The 23,052-nt window shown below is 31.3% G+C and overlaps 1 protein-coding gene across 2 annotated transcripts; it reads left to right on the plus strand.

Moving 5' to 3' along the window:
• The first annotated feature begins 9,794 nt into the window (after positions 1-9,794).
• Positions 9,795-12,999, plus strand: LOC141613393 (protein REVERSION-TO-ETHYLENE SENSITIVITY1). 2 transcript variants are annotated; one of them, XM_074432133.1, is made up of 4 exons: positions 9,796-10,023; positions 10,833-11,273; positions 12,340-12,598; positions 12,728-12,999. In XM_074432133.1, the coding sequence occupies exons 2-4, from the start codon at positions 10,989-10,991 to the stop codon at positions 12,760-12,762; spliced, it is 579 nt and encodes a 192-aa protein (XP_074288234.1). In that variant the 5' UTR covers positions 9,796-10,023; positions 10,833-10,988; the 3' UTR covers positions 12,763-12,999. The 2 variants fall into 2 exon arrangements, with proteins under 2 accessions (XP_074288229.1, XP_074288234.1); XM_074432128.1 differs by having other exon boundaries at positions 9,795-10,023; positions 12,340-12,999.
• Positions 13,000-23,052: the final 10,053 nt, after the last annotated feature.

Below are 23,052 nucleotides of genomic sequence, written 5' to 3' on the forward strand. Positions count from 1 at the left end.
ACGCGCTGATTTATATTTAAGCCTATAAACATTAAAGTGTTATGTGCAGTATGTCTTCATTCTAACTTTGTAAGTTTTGGTTCAATCTTCGGACACCTAAAACTTTGTTAGGATCTTTGACATAGTTGCTAAGTGAAAGATCAAATCGAGAGATACTTTCATAATGCGTGATGTTTCGCATGATGAGTAATATCGACAAAACTCACAAACTAGTGGGGGATTGTTGGAACAGTTTGTTTCTTTGTCCCACATTAGTGGGTTAAGAGGAACTAGTATAGACCCCGCGCGAATGCGCGGTTTTTTTTATAGTTATATTAGAAAATTTAACAATTACATCATTAGTAAGTTATTATCAAAAGATAGAATAATAGGATTATTTAGAAAGTGTTTGCTAAAAAAGTGCTCGTGACCATCATACAAAAATAATAACAGTAAAGTAAAACATTTCTATCACATCATACGTATAATACTATAATTAGTTCAGTACAATTTCATTTATGTAACAAAATTAGAATATCTAATTAATATGTCAATATCTCTTGTTTGTAATAGCATCTATAAATATGATATAATAATTATAGAATACTTCATTTAGGTGGAAAAATTTTATTAATCTTTTATTCTTTTAGTATAAGAGAGATGAAAATGTTTGCTAAATAATTGCACGTAGTCATCGTGTTTAGTTTTAAAAATAATAATAGTAAAATATTTTATCACATCATATGTATAGTTAGTACAATTTTATTGATGACAAAATCAGAATATCTTATTAATATATTTATGTAAATTGAAAAATATATTATATATTATATATTACAAAATATAGATATTTATTGTTGGAAAGTATGGCCCATTGTAGATATAATAATGTGAAATCTAATTATAGAATAAATCATTTAGGCGGGAAATATTTAGTAATCTTTTATTCTTTTAGTATAAGGGGGATTAAAAGAGTTCAGCAACTCTCCTATAGGACCGTCCTATAGTATAGGACGGGCCCAAATAAAAAAGAGTCCAATTGTTAAATTGGAATTGCTAAATAGTAAAACTAAAAGGAAATTAAAGGCAGTTATAACTTCATTAAAAGAACAAAAAAGAAAAAGAAATAAACTACGTATATTTCATAAAAGTGCAGTAGTTTCTTTTCTCCGAAAAAAGGGAGCAGTTTCAATGATAAATAACCACCCATAACTTACTTTGCACGTTGAGTACTAGTTTAATTTTGACTCTTTTCTTCTTAAAAAGTGGTTTTTTCAATTTTATGGTATGAAACTCTAGCTCAAAGCATAGTTGTAGGCAGAGTTACAATCTTGAGTTTTCATCCTTCCAATGAAGAGTTTTCACATTGTAACAATGAGTTTTGACTTACTAGACCCTTTACTTTAAATTAATAGGTAAGAATTTTCAACTTAAATACGTAAATTATTAAGGTGCAACAAGTTGAGAGCAAACTGAAATCCTCAACTATCAAAACTCCTATATACTTTGTGTTCAATCTAAAGCTATGAGTTGTCAAGTTTAATACAAGAGTTTATTAGAAAGTTTTTTATCGTAAAAGTTCAATTTGAATACTAGGTTTTTTAACTTTAAAACCCAAAATTTTCAAAATAAAATCTAAATTTTCTTAATCTAAGTTTTAGTATTAAAATACCATGTTTTCAAGTTAAAAACATGAATTATCATTGTTTCTTAAGAATTTAATGTGGGACTTCATTTTTATAGCCGATGTGGGACTTGAACCCACATATTGTGCATTGCACACGCTCTTCCATTTGAGCTAATCAGCTTTAGTAATTTTTTATTTTTTATTTTTTTTTACTCCACTATAATACAAGATTAATATCAAGAGTCGTCAAACTAAAATCAACGTTTTAGAACCTAAAAATAAGAGTATTGAGACTTGACTCACTTGTTTTAAAACTGAAAATTTTTAAATTTAAAAGACATCTTTACTTGCATCATTAAACTGTACAATAAAAGTAGAAGAAATGGCGACGTCGACGACAACAACAAAAATTATTAAATTGACAATTTTAAGCTAATATCCTATATATTTAAGTTAAAATCATACAAGAGGTCTCGACATTTATTTTTTTTCTATAAAAGGGCTTTAAATTTTCAATTTAAAATCTTAATTAAGGCACCTACTTAAAACCAATGCTAGTTTTTTTTTCCGAGAAAAAGTTTCATTTTCACCCAAAGTCTATTGCTTTAATCCTAAATTATTCTATGCCAAATCCCTCTTATGACGATGAGTCGTCATCTTAAAGGCACGCGATTTTTGAGTTAATATCCAAAATTTTCGACTGAAAAATCTAAACTTTCAACTTTTTGATGTCAATTAAAGTACACTATCAAAATGAAACAAACAGTACTTTAACAAAAACTTTAGGTTCTAGGCTTCTAGCTTAAAAGCACCATAATGAAACCAAAAACGTAAATAAATATAGACTTACCAAAAAACATAAATAAATTCATGAATAAAATAACCTCTTTCGTCGACTTTACAAAGTAAATCAAAATTGCAAACATAACCGCTTGATTGCAGATGGTATTCATGGTCCAAAAGGCAAGAGTGGAGAAATAGTTTAAAAGGTTGGTTGAGATGGGATGTAACAAGAAACAAGATAAAAGAACGAAAGAAAAATGGTAAATATTAAATAGTACAGAGTAAATGAGTGGGGTTATTAAATTGTCAAGCAAAGATTTTTGGGCCTTTAGTTAGTGGACTGGTCTTATAGTAAGAGACCGTTTCATATAACAATTTGTGAAGAGAGTTTATACGTGAAACTAGAATGATTATATTAGTTAAGATAAATGGGCCATTAGTGAAACAAGTGTGAATTCACTAATATGGGCCTTGATCTTTAACAAATCAAGACTGGCAGTTGGGCACTTGGGGCGTTGGGTGATTCCGTATCACTTCAAGGTCTGTTTTGCAATTTCCGAACTGAAACCAAACCCTTGTTTTGCCCAAACAGAATGTCTGCACATTCCTGAATCAATGCAACTGTTCATTATGCCTCCTCTTCAACACTTATAAATACAATGCTCTCACAACAATTCAGAATATACAAAAAATAGTAATCTCATCAATAACAGAATAATTATATTGGCTTACAAAGAAAGCAGTATTGTATCCTAGAGGAATATTACCCTTATAGTGGGGGATAATTTCCTTAAGGAAAGTATAATTAACGCCTTACTGCAATTCGTTTCGATTAATTGCTCTAACAGTTAACCTCGTGGAATCTGCAATTTTTCCCTTTTTGTACTTTTGCAGAGAGTGTCATTCTTTCTCAAGTGATAATTTCCGACTCCTACGAATTCGCATTTGGATTCGTTAACGTATACCCCTTCCATTTCAATCAAGAAAAGTTTTATGCGAGAGACAATATAATTTTTTTTTTTTTGGCAGCTGATAAAATAATAAATAAATAATTGGGACGGATGAATTAAATTTCATGACATATAAGTGATATGACGTCATTGTATTTAACTATTTAATTGTGAAATGGATTCATTGTAATTGTAGACAAGTATCTTTTATGTTTGAGAAACAAGCGCGTATTTAACATATTTTACAACAACATATACATATGCATAGGGCTGGACATCGGTCCAGAACCGGACCGGACCAGAACCGGTCTCAACCGGAACTGGAATGGTGATATTGTATGGACCGGTGCTTGGACCGGTATCAAAAATTTAAAGACCGGGACCGGACCTGTAAAATTCTGGGTTTAGACCGGTCCGGAGCGGCTAGGACCGGAATTGCTGTAGCACACTACACACCTAGCACTCTGGCAGTTCTTAATTCTTATTTAATGATGTAAAACCACATCTAGGCAGCAGTTCTCAATTCTCAACAAGTCTTTGTGCAAAATTCATTAAGCCTTTTCTAGTTTGCTACACATAATTACATAAGTGCAAACTCCAAAAAATACAGTATATCAATGGCTCCAAAATTAGAATACTAGTACATCATTGAGACCATTTAAAGCTTTAAAAATACAGTCCCAGTTCAAATGTCCATTGGTACCCAAAATAAGAAAGATGTTATCAAGAGCCCCAGAGGTGTCGACGCAAAAAATTATCCACTTCCGTTCCGCGACTTCATGAAACAAAGATCGTGTCATCTTCCGCCTTCATATTCTCAAACTCTGCCAAAGAAAACAAGAGGTAAAAAAAGGTAAAAACACTAAATAGTCAAGTTAAAAAAAATACAAGACGCCAAGGAAGTTATATCGTAGAATAATTTGATAAGAGTATAGTACTAGTGACCTTTGCCTAGTTTCTCAAGGTCTTCCAAGCTCTCTTCCATATCAAGTTTATCTACACGAAGTGATGCTCGAATCCAATCTTGCCCACATATTTGAGCTTGCACCATCTTACACAAATCAAAATAAGATAATGACCAAATTAATCCATTAAAAAGCAAAGAACCAGTCGGTCAGAATGTGGTTGATAAGTTGGACAATCTGATTGAACAATATAAATCCAAGTTTTCACAAAAAAAAAAAAACAGATGTAGTGATGGCAAAAAGCAAGGTTCCAAGTTGCAGATTAAAAGATGGTTACGGTCATAAGTAATTCCCTTATGTTGAAGATTATGAGTCAATAAAATCTTAAATAGTACGAAAAAAATAGTGTACTTTACCTTTGGTGTTAGAGAGCTCCTAAACGAATCAAGAGTGCGCCCTCCAGCACTAAATGGAGATTCAGATGCCACGGTTGATATAGGAATTGCTAGAACATCCCTAGCCATGTGCTTTAAAGTTGGAAATCACATAGCGTTTGCTCTCCACCAAGGTAATACCTCCTTCTCTTCATCTTCTCCTTTGTGCTCATTCAAATAACGATCAAACTCGCTTCTAATAAGGGGATTTGAACCACTCATTTTTTTTTTAACTTGCTCCTCAATATTACTCATATACCGTAGGGCTGTCCGTGAATTGGTTGAAGATGTATTAGCTAACTCACCACTTTCACCAGTTTCACCCGTCATAGGAGATTAAATGCGTCTATACTCATCATACATATCATAAGCAAATTGCTTAACTTTCTCAGCTAACTTTTCCCCGTCCTTTTTCCCATACATTGCACATAGAGCAATGCTCACCCAAGAAATTTGAAACTTGGATCCAAAATCACAGCCAAATAGATGAGCATATTCATTTTATCCACCTCACCCCAATATTTGTCATACTTTTTTTTCATTTTAATTGTCATAGTCTGAAACTCAGCCAACCAACTATTAAGCAAATCAGGAGTATGAGCAATTTGAAAGAACAAAGAGTTACTTGTTACATACAATGAACCTTAGATCTGTTTAGTCAAATCATAGAACTCTTTTAGGAAAACAACAAGTTTTTCAAGTTTATCCCAATCTTCATCAACAATAGGACCCAAGTATCCCTCTTCCAACTCAACCGGAAGTCTAATCCTACCGAAAATAGCTCTATAGTGTAAAGCTCTCTCCAACATGTCGTAGGTTGAATTCCATCGTGTAGGACAATCAAAAGTCAATTCCAACTCACAATCAATTTTACACTTTTCCACTTGTTCTCTAAACAAGAGAACATATTTAATTGCACTTCTTATCCTATCTATGTATTTCCCATGTTTTTCTAAATCATCCCAAACAATAAGATTGATTATGTGAGCTATGCATCTAATATGCAAATACTTTCCTTCACTAATGCCACCATTTTTCTTCACAACCTTTTTCAAATAAGCACAAGCAACATCGTTTGAACTTGTATTATCAACTGTGACGGTAAAAAGTTTATCACCTAAATCCCATGCATTCAAACAATCTTCAACAGCTTTGTCAATTGCTTCTCTTTATGACTCGCAATTGGACAAAAATTCAAAATTCTTTTTTTTGAAGTCTCCAGTTATTATCAATAAAATGTCCAGTAAGACCCATATAATTTTTCTTTTAAATTGAAGTCCAACTGTCAGTGGTCACACATATCCTTTGGCAAGATTTTTTAAGAAAAGCTTTAAGACTAGCTTTTTCATCAAGATGCTATTGTAAGAAATGATTTTATATGTTCACATTGGCACTGTTTTAAAATACGTTTTTTTTTTGACAAAAGTGTACTAGTTTTATATATATAAAAAAGTTCGAGTACAAACGAAGCCGTTACAAAACAAACCGAGGGCCAGAAAAGACCCCTAAACTACTAGAAACACAACTAACATAACTACTATTACAAACCGAATTAACAAGAACACAAAGACGACACTTTTTAAATGGGGGATGGAAATGGCTATCAAAATGGATTGTGTTTTCCTCATTTCTCTTAAAACTCGTAACCTTCTCCACAGCTCCAAACCTGCAAAAAACAGATGAACCCCTATCCGTCAGCAAAGACTTACCCTTTACCTTTCCTCGAACCCAGGTTGAACATTGCCGGCTAAAAGTCTTCGTCTCAAATCTGCTACAAGCCTTATATGAATGTGTCTTCATGGCTGTGAAAATAAACATGCTTTGACATGGCGCGGGGATAGAGTTGGTGTTCCCAGGCTGGTCCAAAATGGCGCCTTCAATCATTGAAATATCACTACAAGTCATGCTTGAATTATCCCTAATAGGAGCAAATTGAAATTGAAATTGAAACTGATCCACTGAACATTTGCTAACAAGAGAAATGTTCTGCGAAAGGCGCTTCTTCTTCTCAATATGGATGATGGCCTCCTCTTCAACCAACTTAACCTCCGTTGAATCATCCGTTGAGACAACTGTAGATATCTAATTACGCATCTCGGGTAAATAGCTAGAAAGGGGAACTGCTGCTTCCCTTGAAGTCACTTCATAGGGAGTTCTCGTCTGGGCTTCCTTATGTGGAAGCGAGTGAACACGAACTATCATTGTAGTAAAAGATTTATTATGGTGAACATGAACTTCCTTACCTTGTAGAAGGTTATTGTAGAAGGTGGCATCAATTTTAAGGTGGGAATGACCTCCACCTTTCTTGTTGAATTTGTGAAAATGATCCCTTTGATTCGGAGTAGCGGAATCAACAACATTCATGTCTGAGGATGAAACTTTACTACTAGCACCACTACTACTATCAAAATGCATATGATCGACGGAGGATGTAACATTCTTATTATGACACAACTGAGATGATGTATGCTTGATGTCCTCATCCATTTTTGTTACCAAACATGCTTCTTTAGTTTTGAGAGAAGAAACACACTTTTTTCCCGGGCGAACCGTATCTTCAACCAAAGGGTCGATAACAACTCTCTTACCATTTTGATTAATCTCGAGGCCCTGCGTAACTTCATTCAATTCTCGAATAATATCTTTATTATGAAGTTCTATCGCCTATGCCTCCTTCAAAATAACACATGTCTCTGAAATCCTATTCAAATTCCTAATAGCCACAGCCTTGCGAAAGAGGGCCTTAGAATTATTAGGGAAGAAGGTTAAAACCATAGAACAGATAATTAGAGCACCCTCAAATGCTCGAAGCTTAATGGAACAGGCCGCTAAATTCAAACACAAAGATATAGCTAAGGATACGGTTGAGTTTAAATCAAAATAATTCCTATCCTTAAGATTCACACACAACTGACAGCATGCCTTATCATAACAATCTCTCGCAAAATCAAACTGATGTTGTCGAAAAAGACTATTACCAAAGTCTTTAAGAGCATGAATTTTAGAAAGGGGAGAACCATCCAATTGGATAAAAAGCTTCTGAAATTCTGCATCCTCACCCACCAACACATCACTCCCAAAAATAAAACCAAAGTATTGGAGAAAGTCGGTACCGGAAACAGACGACATAACTGGAAACGAAAATTGAGATTGATAAAAGAGGAAGCTCAACAATATCTGAATTAGATCTATAAAGGAGAAAAGCACTTAGCTAAGACCAGGAAAACAGATGGTTGTCAGAGATGGAGAAAATCGACAGCTACCACCACAACGAAAATATTTAATCGACCACCAAAAGACACCGCTTTGGAGTTGGAAGAACAACGACACACAACCAAGCCTATAGAGCAGAAAGGAAAAAGAGTCTCCCGCCGGCGATCTGAGGTGAGTCGGTGAAGGTCGCCGGCGAGGCAGAAGTTTTTAGGTTTGGCGGTGGGATTAATTGGGTTTTTCTAGAGAGGTTTGGCGGTGGGATTCTTTTCTCTCAAAATCACGAGAGTTGGTATTTGATATTTGTTTTTTTTTTAAGATGTGAGATGTCTTCTACCATTTAGAATTAGTATAGATGGTACATGGGAATGATGGGATATGTATTCTCCTTTTTTTAAAACTAGTATTGGTGCCCGGCTTCGCCCGGGCTACCTCTACTTAGCATTAATTTTTTTTTCATAAAATAAAATTACTTAAAGTTTCATAACCCATAAATTTATCATTAATATATTTTTTTTATGGCATACCCTAAAATTACGATGAAATAAATTTTGAGACAAATTCACTACTCCTGCTATTAATATTTTACTCTTATTAATGAAACAATAGTAATAACATTTCACAACTTGCCCGTAATCATTGTTACTTTCACTACTCCCGCCGTAATTATTATTCTACATCACTCGCCGCATTAATATTGATAATTTCACTACTCCCGCCGTAATTATTCTTACTTTCACTATTGTCGCATTAATATTGATTATTTCATTACTCCCGTTGTTGTTTCTACCACTTTCACCAATCTCGCTGATAATATTGTTACTTTTACCATTCAAATGAGTGACTATTATCATATAACTATATCCAATGTTACTACAATTCTTTTCTTTCTTGTGAAATTATTTTTACTACTTAGGCATGCAATTTTAAGAGGAGTATATATTTATATAAATATATTACATATATGCATTAAATCAAATCGAAAGAATTATGCAATATTATATATTATGGAATCTAACTTGAATTATTTATAACTTACTTATATTATTTTTTTGTATGTTAAATAATTAACATCTCTATACATCTAATAAACTATAAAGTTTAATAAAATTGCATAGATTTTAAATTAATATATAATTTTATGATGATAATAATTAATACCATAAGTGTGCTTGTTTATACTAATTAACTATTTTATTTTTAAGTAAATTGACCATCTTTTAGCCTTCTATAAATATTTAGAAAAATTACCAATCATCTTGTTTCTTTTAATCTCCTTGAAATTGACTATCTTAATTAATTATTTGATTTTAAGGAATTTGACCCTCATCTTAATTAATTATTTTATTTTAAGGAAATTAACCATATTTTAGTCTCTTACAAAGGTTTAGGAAAATTACCAAGCTTCTATATAATTTAATTATAACCCAAACTATATAATATTTTCATTGAGATCCCTTAATCAGGTCCATCACATGGTGCTAGTGATTTAAAATTATATAGTATAATAAATTTGTATAGATTTTTTAATTACATTGAAGTCCATTGGTTTCTGGAATTAATATATAGTATTGATTGATTGATTGATACGTTTTGATTAAGGGCTCGCCTGGAATCCATGGAATAATTCGGGGGTAAATTTTAATTGGGTGATAATTACGGGAGAAGTTAATTAGTTGGGTAATGAGTTAATTGATGATAAGTTTGGCATAAGGGTAATGATTACTGAGTATATGTTTTACTCCCTTAATCATTACCCAGAGAAAGGATAGATAATGTATTACCCTCATGGTGAATATTTTTTTTTTTTTTTTTAATTACCCTTAATTATTATTCTCATATTCATTCCTCTCATTTTACCATAATCCAAGCAAACCATAAAAATAAAAATGGTAACGAAAAAAAGCCCCAAAAGTAAGAATAAAACCCACAGTAAGACAAGTTTCAATTAGTCAATCAGCTCAATCTCTCTCTAAGTCTCAATCACACATCTCACTAACACAACGTCACTAAGCTGTTGCCTCTATGCCACCCGTCGGTCTCCACTCTGCCAACCGCCGCTCGCCTGTCTGTCGTCGCCGTTCGTTTTTGTCGCAGTCCGTTTCTGCTGCCGTCGCATCCTCCGTCGTCTACTGGTGGGTCTTTGTTTCTGGCAGTTTGTTTATTGTATTTGATTCAGTCATGATCTGATGATCTAAATATGTAATGATGTACTTCCTCCATCCCGGTCATTTGTTTACATTTTCCATTTTGAGTCAATTGTTTACATTTCTATGTTGGGAATGCTTTTGATTGACCCCTCCCCTTTTCTTGCTCTTTGTGCGAAAAAAATGCCCGGGATGGAAACGCAGATGGTTTTTGCAAATTTCTATGTGCGACCAAAACAAAATGAAAAAACAGTAGAACTGGTTTCGGATAACCGACAATCCAAACCAGTTTAATCGGTTCACCAAACTGGTCAAAACCGGATTTATTGTCATGTTAGTAATGTTGGTAGATTGATGATGAAAAACAAAAAGTTAGCATATTTTTGGAGATCGGAAGTCGCAAAGAAACACTTCAACGTCTCGCCCTCCCCCTTCCTCAATTTCTGCGTCTGCCCTTGTTTTGAGCTGTGGTTTTGATGGATAAATTTATCCTGTATCCCTTTTTAGAATAATATATACCATCAATTATGACTAGTTCTAAGCAAACTTACTCCTATGTCTGAAAGACTTGATTTGTTTCATCCAATTTCTCTACCACGATCCGTCTAAGTTTAGTATTGTAGCATATCAAGCTCTAATTACTGCCCCTTTCACCGTCATTAACTCATTAAGTACTTAAGGTTCACTTAAAAATATTAAATATGAAGTATTCCCGCTTAGGTCAACTCTTCTGTCTTTTTTGTTTCGAGAGCAATTATTTTCAGTTTTTTTGATTGCTTTTCATTTTTTTTTTTCAGGAGTATTATAATGTGCTTGAAGAGTTGAAGTAGTGTTCTAGCGTTGCACTGAAACAATCTTGTTTAATGATATGATAATGAATGAAGGAAGCAATGGAATGTATCTGATTACATGATTTTATATTTTGATAATCTCGACTGATCTAGGAAACCTAAATGATACCTTCAGCTGTTTCTGCTATGGTTCACCTTGATGAAGAAGGATGTTTGGAAAATGAGCTTTGGCCTCTTTATGAAATTGATTCTAATAAGTCGAGGTTCCCTTGTTGTTTAGTTTGGACACCACTTCCTGTTGTTTCTTGGTTGGCACCTTTTATTGGACATATTGGCATTTGTCGGGAGGATGGTTCTGTTTTAGACTTTTCTGGATCTAATCTTGTAAATGTTGACAATTTCGCATTTGGACGGGTGGCGAGATACTTTCAACTTGACAGAAGACAGGTAAATTCTCTTCGTAACACTTATTTCTGTTTGTACCTTTAACGTATACCTTCTGATGCAAGGCTTCTATTTCTTCTGCTTGCTTAAAAATTTTCGCACAACAATTCCATACAATAGTGTTATCCGATGAGGAGAGCTCATGGCCATGTCACTTTAGAATTTCTCAAACGGGTTATACAGTTGTGTGTCTTCTATTTGCTGGTGAATCATGAAAAAATAGATAATGACTAATGTTACTTTAAATGCTTTATTGAAGTGAAGTACTCCGTAATATGTATCTATGAATGTAGTTTCTAGAGAGGAATATGAAGTTATGATAGATTGTGTATTTTTGGAATATGTAATGCTTAAATTGGTTTCTTTTTGCAAATTTTTAAAATATCAAGACTAGTGAGTAAGAGTCACATAGGGGTGATAATGAGCCGAGCCTGTGCTTGACCTTGCTCGGCTTGTGCTCACGAAACATAACTTAGAGCTTGAGCCGATCTCGATCTTACTTGAGCTTGAAAAAAATTGAGCTCATTACCATGCTCGCGAGCCTTAACCCTAGTAGGACAGTAAATTACTGTTTAGATTTGCTCATAAATGTCTCTTGAGATTCGGTTGATGTATTAACTCTAAAGGCAACTGTCTAGAGGAACATAGTGTAGTCTGTTTGTCCATTACATAGAAAGATTGCCGAAGGCATATTATTGTTAGTGTTGTAGTATCAGCTTATTTCCATCTTTCAAATGGAGCCAGACTCATTACTCTTTGGTTCTGGATCATGTTGAAATAAATCAAAACGGCTCTCACTAAAGTATCAGTCCTCGACGCAATTATCATCTTAGGTCATTCTAAAACAATCTCTTTGTGTTATTTACACAAGCATAAGGTTGCGTACATCCGAACCCCCCTTACCCCACAGTTTGTTGGAGCATTGAGGCATTGGGGTAAATGGTAATGTTGTTGATGTGGTACCATAATTTATACTCCATATAATTGTTATATGTTTCATTGACTGGTTTTACAGTATCTCATCTGAGGTTAAAATTTTTTCACAAGTGACTGACTTAATTTCTTGTAGTGCTGCTTTCCTCCACATTTATCAGCGCACACATGCAAGCAGCGGTACAAGCATCATGAATATGGGACGACAATATCTTGGGACGATGCTTTGCACACGAGTATGCGTCACTATGAGAGTAAATCGTACAACCTCTTTACGTGCAATTGCAACTCTTTTGTGGCTAATTGTCTTAACCGGCTATGTTATGGCGGATCAATGGGCTGGAACATGATCAATGTGGCGGCTCTTGTTCTATTCAAGGGAAAATGGGTTGACGGTGTGTCTATCTTACGATCTTTCATGCCTTTTCTCTTTGTTCTTTGCTTGGGTATTTACATGGTTGGTTGGCCTTTTCTAGTTGCATGGCTTTCTTTCTCCTCACTCTTGCTCGTTTGGTTTATTGTAGGAACATATTTTGTAAAGGATATGCTAGACTGTTAGGACATTCAGTTTTAAGTCTAACTTTGTGGGGGAATTAGCTTTGTCGATAATGGTGGATTTCCTGATAAATGTACATGGATTTCTCTAGGATCTTTTCGATGGGAATGTTGTGGAATTAAGTTTGTATTAGTAACATTTTAATTTTAATTACTCAATATGTTTATTTGTAAGGCTTGTAAGTTGTAATGCTCGTGTTTTTCGATTAGTAGTTTTATTAAGGGCATCTCATAGTTTTGCTATGTTCTAGGTTCTGCTAAGTAGTGCTAACTAGACATTCTCGCTTGTATTATCCACCTACTACTTGTAAACTTCGTGCAGTTGAAAACTGCTAAATATATTTGCGCAATTGTTCATTCTACAATAACTTAAAGGCAACGAAGAGCCGCATAGAATTAGGCTATTGGTGTGAGTAAAGCTAAAGCAACATACTGTAGTATTTATCTCACTCGTGAGTTCGACCAACCCCCCGTGTGGTAAGCGTATTATTTTATTTTCCACTGGAAAAGAGCCCCTAACCAATTAAAAACTAAAATAAATAGAACGTAGTTCCAATAAATGGAACCCAAGGACATTTTCTTCTTCTCCAATTTGGGTTTTGTTCACGTCTCAATTAAATTCAAGGACATATTCCAAAAAAAAATTGTAACCCTTTGTCAGAATGGTTTGTGGATTTCGAGAAGCAACTACAGCCTACAGCTGAACCTAGTAAGATACCAATTACACAGAACCCAAGAAGTCATGGATTTGGAAACCCCCTGTTTGGGCGATTCTGTTGGTGATTTAAGAGTAATTACCGGTTCATTTGGCGTAATTAAGGTCGGTTCATTGATGGGTAATTTCGAAATAATATAATACGAGTTCGGGAAGTACGGAGTGTACGCTCTTATAATTATTTACGGGATTGCGGAATAGTTTTCGTTCGAATAACTATGACTGGGGTCTCGCTGCCCGGTCAGCAAGTCTGGGCCCAGAGGCAAAGCACCCTGGTTTAGGGGTTCGGGGACGCAACGTGGTCCCCGATGGGGGTTCGTGGACGCAACGTGGTCCCCGATGGGAAAACTTTGGCAGTAATTAAATTCCGCGTAATTTAATTAATTGCATCTGAATTTCTGAAGAGTTGCAACTCTTCAGAAATACATCATCACCCTGTTTCCCCTTTTTTCCTCAAATCCTTCATATATATATAGATGAAGGATGAGAAGAAAATATAGAACAGAAAATAATAATCTTCTATCTGCATCAAAGAACGTATAACATTCTACACAAAATATTTCTATATTACGTCTCTGATTTTTGTGCCAAAAACCAGAGGGCACCGTCTTATCTCAGTAGAAAGTTCGATTATACCCAGTCACTGTTAAGGGTCGAATTATTCTATTAGGAAAGCGGAGTCGATTCGGTGCAGTTTTATTGTCAATTCCTTTTTCGTACATACTCAAACTCTAACAGATTCTAGAATTTGGTCGTTGAGGCGTGTAATATCTATATATATATATATAAAAGAGAGTTTTTTCGAGCGATCTGAGAGCGTCCACATCATCAAAAATAAATTTAGGAAAGTATAATTTTTGATGTAAAAAATAAAGTGGAGAATCTTTTAATTATTATAGTATGTATATTTCTTAAATTATATTCAAGTGATATTTCCAATTTTTATATCAAACTTTTACATTTCATTTGTCAAAAAAAATATTGTTAAAAAAATTATGAAAATAATATAATTAGCTTTGTGGTAAAAAATGCTATCATTAGAGTATAAATTTCATATTATTTGCACATATTAAAGATGGTGTACTTCTTAATATGAAAAATTGTGTACTTTTTAGTATGTTTTGTCCCACATTGAAAAATAAGTAGGTGTGGTGAATATACTACATATAAATAGTAGAATTGTCCCACATCGAAAGATTAGTATAAGGTGGGTGATTCTATAATTATAAATATGAGGCATACTTGGAACTTAGGCATCAACCCAAAATTTTTTGAGTCTCTTAAGTGTTGTCTTGGAGAGCTCTTAAAAGTTTATATCATTATATTTTCTACCTATAGATTTTACATGTCCCACATTGAAAAATAATGTAGATGTGGTAAATATACTACGTTTAAATAATATAATTAGAATTGTGTTAAAAAAATTCTATCATTAGAGTATAGGTTCATATCATTTGCACATATTTTAATTATGATAAAAAATAAATAAAAAACAAACGTATGAATATTAATAGATCAGATAATATAGTATTTGCTTATTATTAAATCGGGTTGGATGTCGAATTAGGTTCAAAAAATATGGTGTACTTTTAAATATGTTATTCGTCTCACATTGAAAAATAATGTAGGTGTGATAAATATATATTACGTATAAATAGTTGAATTGTCCAACATCATAAGATTATCATAAGGTGGGGTGATCCCATGATTATAAATAGGATTTATCCTTGGAACTTAGATATCACCCAAAATATATTGAATATCTCAAAATATACTTATTATATAAGAGACTTTAAACATAATCTTGAATTAAAAGTTAAATTTTTAAAGTTGTAACATTTTTTTAGGTGGGAGAAAGATCGATAAAATGGTCGATATTATAACGGAAATTTTTCATGGTACCCTCGAATTTTGTTAGATTACACATAATACCCCTAATTTTAAGTTTGTACATATAATACCCTTGTGTTTACTTTTTTCATAACGCCGTTACTCCTTTGAGTAACTAGATGAGTAATTGAGCATGCCATGCTATTTGTGTTTTGTTATTTAGGTATTAAATGTTAGTTTATTAAATAAAATATGGATTTAAGAATTACATGATGAAGTGTTTGTGTAATAGATAACAAAATTAAAGAAAAAGGCGTCAAAAGTCATAGACGTTATGACGGACGTTGTCAAATGGTATTCTGGGAAAGAAAAAGGTGAACACAAGGGTACCATTTGTAAAAACTTAAAATTAGGGGTACCATGTGTAATCTATCAAAATTCAAGGTTACCATGAGAAATTTCAAATATTATAATGATATAGTTAATTAAATTTTCATTTAAAAGAGAGAAATATTCGTACCAATAAAACAATAAAGAGGGTATTATTTTTTAATTGTTATTTTATTGTCACGCCATCAAACTTAACGTCTATTTAACAGCCTTTATATTAGGGGGTGCCATGGGCAAAAAAATGGAACTTCAAGGATACCATACGCAGATTCTTAAAAGTAGGGGTAACATGGAAAATCTGACAAAATTAAGGGGTACCACGAGAAATTTCCGTATCTCAATTATGATAAAAAAAAAATGAAGAAAAACAACGACAAATATTAATGGAGAGTACTTAATCATATTATTAAATTTAAATATAACTATTAGATATAATGAGTAACAATTAACCGTATTCGGGATCTGGTTGAATGTCGAACTAAGTGCAAAAAAGATGGTGTAATTATGAGTATGTTATTTGTCCCACATTGAAAAACAATGCAGGTTTGATGATATACTACGTATAAATAGTAGAATTGTCCCACATCAGAAAAATAATCCAAGTTTGGTGAATATATTACTTATAAATAGTAGAATGGTCCCACATCGAAAGATTAGTATAAGGTGGGGTGATTATATGATTATAAATAAGAGTTAACCCACGTATATATTAATCTTTTATTTTTTTTGAAAGAGATATTTTAATAATATGTAAACAAATCATTAGACATAGAATATAAACATTAAACCCTTATATTTTTTTGACATTATAAATAAGTTAATTACCCCGTTGCAACGCACGGGTATTCAAACTAGTTTTTACTAAAACCAAGAATGTAAACAAAAATTGTTCAATACAAAAATTGAACACAAGACCTTTTAACCACCAAATAACACTTGAGGCCAAATAACACAATACAAGGGGGGTTAGTTCATACCATTGATATAAGTGGGAATTTTTTTTTTTTTTTGTTGGAACAAAAGCGGAATTAACCCAAAAATTAAAAGGCAAATACAAAAACGGGGATGTAGCAAATTACCCCCATAACTTATGAACTATGTGCAAATCAGTCCCCTAAATTTCTCTTGTAGCAAATTAGCCCCATAACCTTCCAAAAATGTGCAATTAAGCACAAATCAAGTTTTTTTTACCATTTTTTTAACTAAAACCTATTGTTTTCTATTATAAAAATTATTATAAATATATTTCTTAAATAATTAAATAAAATATTTACATATTCAACAATATATGCGAACCAATTTTAGTATAAATAAAAATTTGGTCATGTAACTTTTCATTGTAACATCATTAACAATTCTCATATTAGGAATATTTTTCGCCAAAATAAATAAAAAAAATATTTGAACATTTTTTTATTAAACAAGAATTTTAAAGTTAAAATCTAATGAATAATTTTGATTTTCAATAATAGTAAAATATTTAGCTTAGCAAATTTTATTCTTAAAAATAAGATTTGTGGTTAATTGCATATCAAGAGAAACTTATGGATTCGATTTGCTACATTTATAAGTTAGGGAGCTTGATTGCACATGATATCAAACTTATGGGGTGATTTAGGGAAAAAAGAACATACATCGGATGTATTATCTCCAATTTTTTTTGTTTTTGAGCATATATATATGTATATTTTTTGAGCTTATTGCCTGAAATTTTATTTGTTTTCGAACATATTTAAATTTTTTTTGAGCTTTTTAAAATTTATAAGTTAGATTTTAATTTTTTCCATCAAAACTCAAATTTTACTAAATTTATATGTAATGTCCCTGGGTTTTATTGTAATTTTTTAAGAATTTAATATTTAAGTCAATAAACTCAGAAATCTACCTAGTATAAAAGTCGAGTTCTTTAAAGGACTCTCATTGGCTGCTGCTTTTTAGGGATGAAAAAAACCATTTTTTTATGTAGGGACCGCCACTATCTTAGTAGGTTTAATTACACCTCTATTCTTTTGTTACTCTTATTTAATTATCGATTAAAAATTTACACCAAACTATACATTATACAATTACTGACATGATATTTTATAAATTTTCGTAAACATAACCTATTACAAGAAGATCTGAAATTTTTCGTAAAAAATAAATTAATAAGAGATTTTTTTTTTTCAAATCGAAAGATTATAAACTTTAAAATAAATACAAACAAATATTAAAAAAATGAAATATAACATAACCAATATAGTACAAGTAGGCTTGAAAATTTTCGCAAAATAATACTCCATCCTATTCACTATATTCTTCCCTATTTCCTTATTCGGGTTTTCTTCCCTATTTCCTTTTTTGGGTTGATTTGTGTGGTCCAAATTAAATTATATGTGGGGTAGTGTGTTTTGTGTGGTCCAAATTCACTTTCTTATTTCTTGTGCAAAAAGGAAAGGGGAAGAATATAGTGAATATGAGGGAGTATAAAAATAAGACTTTTTTTTTCAAATCGATAAAATATAAATTTTAAAATAAATGCAACGGAATATAATAAGAACAAAATATAAGCTTTGTATCATACTTACATGAAATTTTTCCGATTATTCTCTTTAATTGACCTCAATATTAAAGTCAAATACTTTAAATTTGATGAATTATAAAAAGGTAGCTGATAAAGAGAGAGAGAAACGGAGGGTTTGATGTATGTGCGGCGAAGTACACAAATTGATGGAAATGGTGAGAGTAAGAGAAATATCTAAAGTTGTATTTCAACTATTCTTTTTTCTTTTTCTTTTTACGTAATTTTTCTATGACTTATTGGATGTATGAGGCAATGATGGTTGTATTTTATTGATTAATAGCCGTTATTAGAATAACTACTAGGCTTCATGCTCCTTCCGTCTCATTTATCTATTTATTTTTTATTAAAATATTTCTCATATTATGAAAAAAAGTAAATAAATAAATAAGATGGAAATAATACTAATTTGTGTTAAATAAATATGGAAAACAATATATAATTGTAGACTTACTTTTGTGATTGTATGTTAACAAATACACAATCAATACTAAAAAAAATTAAAAGTTAGTATATGTATGAAATTACTTGCTTGAAACTAATGCAATAAAGTTTTAAATACATCTAACTACTAGTTTGATTGCCCGTGCGTTGAAACGGGGTAATTAACTTATTTATAATGAAAAAAAAACGTTATAAGTATTTAATGTTTACATTCCATGTCTAATGATTTGTTTACATATTATTAAAATATATCTTTAAAAAAAATAAAAGATTAAGATATACGTGGGTTAACTTTTATTTATAATCATATAATCATCCCACCTTATACTAATCTTTCGATGTGGGACAATTCTACTATTTATAGGTAATATATTCACCAAACTTGGATTTTTTTCTGATGTGGGACAATTCTACTATTTATACGTAATATATATTCATCAAGCCTGCATTTTTTTCAATGTGGGACAAATAACATACTCAGAATTACACCATCTTTTTTGCACTTAGTTCGACATCCAACCAGATCTCGAATACCGAATACAGACAATTGCTACTCATTATATCTAATAGTTATATTTAAATTTAATAATATGATCAAATACTCTCTATTAATATTTGTACGTTGTTTTTCTTCAAAAAAAATTTAACATAATTGAAATATGGAAATTTCCCGTGGTACCCCTTAATTTTTTCAGCTTTCATGTTACCCCTACTTTTAAGAATCTGCCTATGGTACCCTTATGTTTCCATTTTTTTGCCTATGGTACCCCCTAATGTAAAGGTTGTTAAATGGACGTTAAGTTTGATGGCGTGACAATAAAATAACAATTAAAAAATAGTACCCCCTTTATTGTTTTATTGGTACGGATATCTCTTTCTTTTAAATGAAAATTTAATTAACTATATCATTATAATATTGAAAATTTCTCATGGTAACCTTGAAATTTGATAGATTACACATGCTACCATGGACGTTTATTTTCTATTTTTTTTATCATAATTAAAATATGTGCAAATGATAGGAAAATATACTCTAATGATATAATATTTTTAATACAATTCTAATTATATTATTTAAACGTAGTATATTTACCACACCTACATTATTTTTCAATATGAGACATATAAAATCTATAGGTAGAAAATATAATGATATAAACTTTTAAGAGCTCTCTAAGACAATACTTAAGAGACTCAAAAGATTTTGGATTGATGCCTAGGTTCCAAGGACGCCTCCTATTTATAATCATAGAATCACCCACCTTATGCTATATTTCGATGTGGGAAATTTTATTTTTTATATGTAGTATATTTATTACACCTATATTATTTTTCAATGTGTGACATATAACATACTATGGAATACACCATCTTTAATATGTGCAAATTATATGAAATCTATATATACTCTAATGATAGCATTTCTTACCACAAATCTAATAATATTATTTTCATAATTTTTTTACCGACATTATTTTGTCAAATGAAATGTAAAAGTTTTTATATAAAAATTAGAAAAATCACTTGAATATATAAAATAAGAAATACAGAGTATATATTATAATAACTAAAAGATTTTCCAAAGATTAACTTAGGTTAGAAATCATTATTGTAGAGATAGTAATACAAACTCTTTTAAAAGCTCTCTCTGACAATACTTAAGAGAATCAAAAGATTTTGGGTTATGACTTCTATTTATAATCATAAGATCACCCTGCCTTATGACAATCTTCCGATGTGGGACAATTCTAATATTTAACATAGTATATTCACCACACTTACATTACTTTTCAATGTAGGACAAATAACATACTAAGTACACCATTTTTTTCACCTACTTTGACATCAACCCGATTTAACAATGAGAAAATACAATACAATACAATCTACACTCTAATGATAACATTTTTTTGTCACAATCTAATTCTATAATTTTCATACGATACTTTATTGTCAAATGAAATATAAAGTTTTTATATCAAAATTATAAACATCACTTTAATATAATATAGAAAATGCATATATATGGGACAGTTCTATTATTTATACATAATATATTCACTACATCTACATTATTTTTCAATTCGGGGCATATAACATAATAAAAAGTACATATCTTTTATATCAAAAAACTTTGGGTTAATACCTAAGTTTCAAGGATGCCTCCTATTTATATTTATAGAATCACCCTACCGTATACTATTTTTTCAATGTGAGATACATAATTTAATTATTTAGACGTAGTATGTTCATCATGCCTACATTATTTTTCAATGTGAAAGATATAACATACCAAGAAATACATGCCTCTTCTTAAAAAAAACCACTATTGTATACATATTATTTTTCTTTGAAGATAAAACCACTTAGTCTCGATCATTCGATAGGGATCTCTACATCGTACATATAATGACTCATTAACGCTCTATTAGTACATTCAGAAGACAACCATTAGTAAAATCTTTAGTTTTGTACTGTGTCAGAAGACGACCATTAGTAAAACCTTTAGTTTTGTATTTTTTGATTTTCTTGTTCATGTTCTTAAATCTTTCTCGGGTAGTTCCCATCGATTTCCACTTTATTTTTTATATCATATCGTAGATAATGATAGAAAATCTTGAGAGCTCTTTAAAACAATATTTATGAGACTCAAATTTTTTTGGGGGGATACATAAGTTCCAAATATGTCTGCTATTTATAATCATAGGATCACATCACCTTATATTAATCTTTCAATGTGGGACAATTCTACTATTTATATGTAGTATATTCACCACACCTACTTATTTTCCAATGTGGGACAAAACATATTAAAAAGTACACAATTTTACGTATTAAGAAGTACATCATCTTTAATATGTGCAAATAATATGAAATCTATACTCTAATGATAGCATTTTTTTTATCACAAAGCTAATTATATTATTTTCATAATTTTTTTAACGATATTTTTTTGCCAAATGAAATGTAAAAGTTTGATATAAAAATTGGAAATATCACTTGAATATAATTTAGGAAATATACATATTATAATAATTAAAAGATTTCCCACTTTATTTTTTACATAAAAAATTATACTTTCCTAAATTGATTTTTGATGATGTGGACGCTCTCAGATCGCTCGAAAAAAACTCTCTTTTATATATATACTAGATTTAATGCCCGTGCGATGCACGGGCCATTTTGTAATATCCTATAATCTATGAATCGATAATAATTCGGTACTTATAAACATAGAAAATTTAGATTTAGAATATAAATTACTTTTAACAAAAAGCTCGAAAAGTCCCCCCTTAGCTTAATAAATTAAAATAACTTTCAACTCGATTCGGTTTTAAATTTTGATTTTTGCTCTGATTTATTGAACCCGTCCACATATTAACACGAAATTATTATGTGTGAATTGACCATAGTCTCAACTCCTAGGCATAAATTTAACTTTAGGGATATACATGTATACCCAACATATATGTATAATATTTTATACTCACACCAGTCTAAGGACAAACTTAACTCTACTTATAGTCGCTATAACCGAAACAGATGCAATGTCGTATTGACTCTTAACTTCAACATTAACATCCCAACTAACGTACATATACTTATAGTCGTTGCAGCTCGATTAGAGTTTCACTTGATTCCAGTTCAGCTTGATTCTTCACAAAATTAACTCGTATTTCAACTTCATTCACTATATTTCAATTCAGCTCGTTTCAGCCGAAAAGAACACGGTCTAAAACAGACCATTTTTTAAAGAAACATACATTTCATTGTAAAGTCTTTCCAAAGATCTACGAATCTCATTGTTAAAAAATATGTTTCATTAATATTGAATAAGCAAATAAATTGTACGACTTTGAATAGATCGTAATTAGTTATTTCAAAAAAAAAAAAAATAATAGATCGTAATTAGTTTAAGCGTATTGAAACAAACACCAAAAGAACAAACTTCATGAACCGTTTGTGATGCACAAATGCACTCTGATCGTCTCTTTCTCTATAAATACTATTAACAGTCACCTGTTACAAAAGAAAACGGTTTCATATTGGACTCATTAGTTAGAGTTCCAAGAAAAAAAGGAGTCTATATTGCACCACATAGAAAAAGTTACTCATTAATTCAATAATACTTGCAAAATATTATAACTAAAACTCTAAAAAAAATTACAATTATTATTTAGGACGGTTTTAACTTGTAAGCATGATACGTATTTAAATAAACTCATTACCCATATACTCTAATACTCCGAACTTAGTAATGAACATTAAGTAGGCGATATATAAGTGGAATTTATCATCAATGATACAAACCTTACGAACTTTATAGTGGAGAATTGTTAATGGGATGCTATTTA

This window comes from Silene latifolia, chromosome 1 (assembly GCF_048544455.1).
Source record: "Silene latifolia isolate original U9 population chromosome 1, ASM4854445v1, whole genome shotgun sequence".
NCBI lineage: Eukaryota > Viridiplantae > Streptophyta > Magnoliopsida > Caryophyllales > Caryophyllaceae > Silene > Silene latifolia.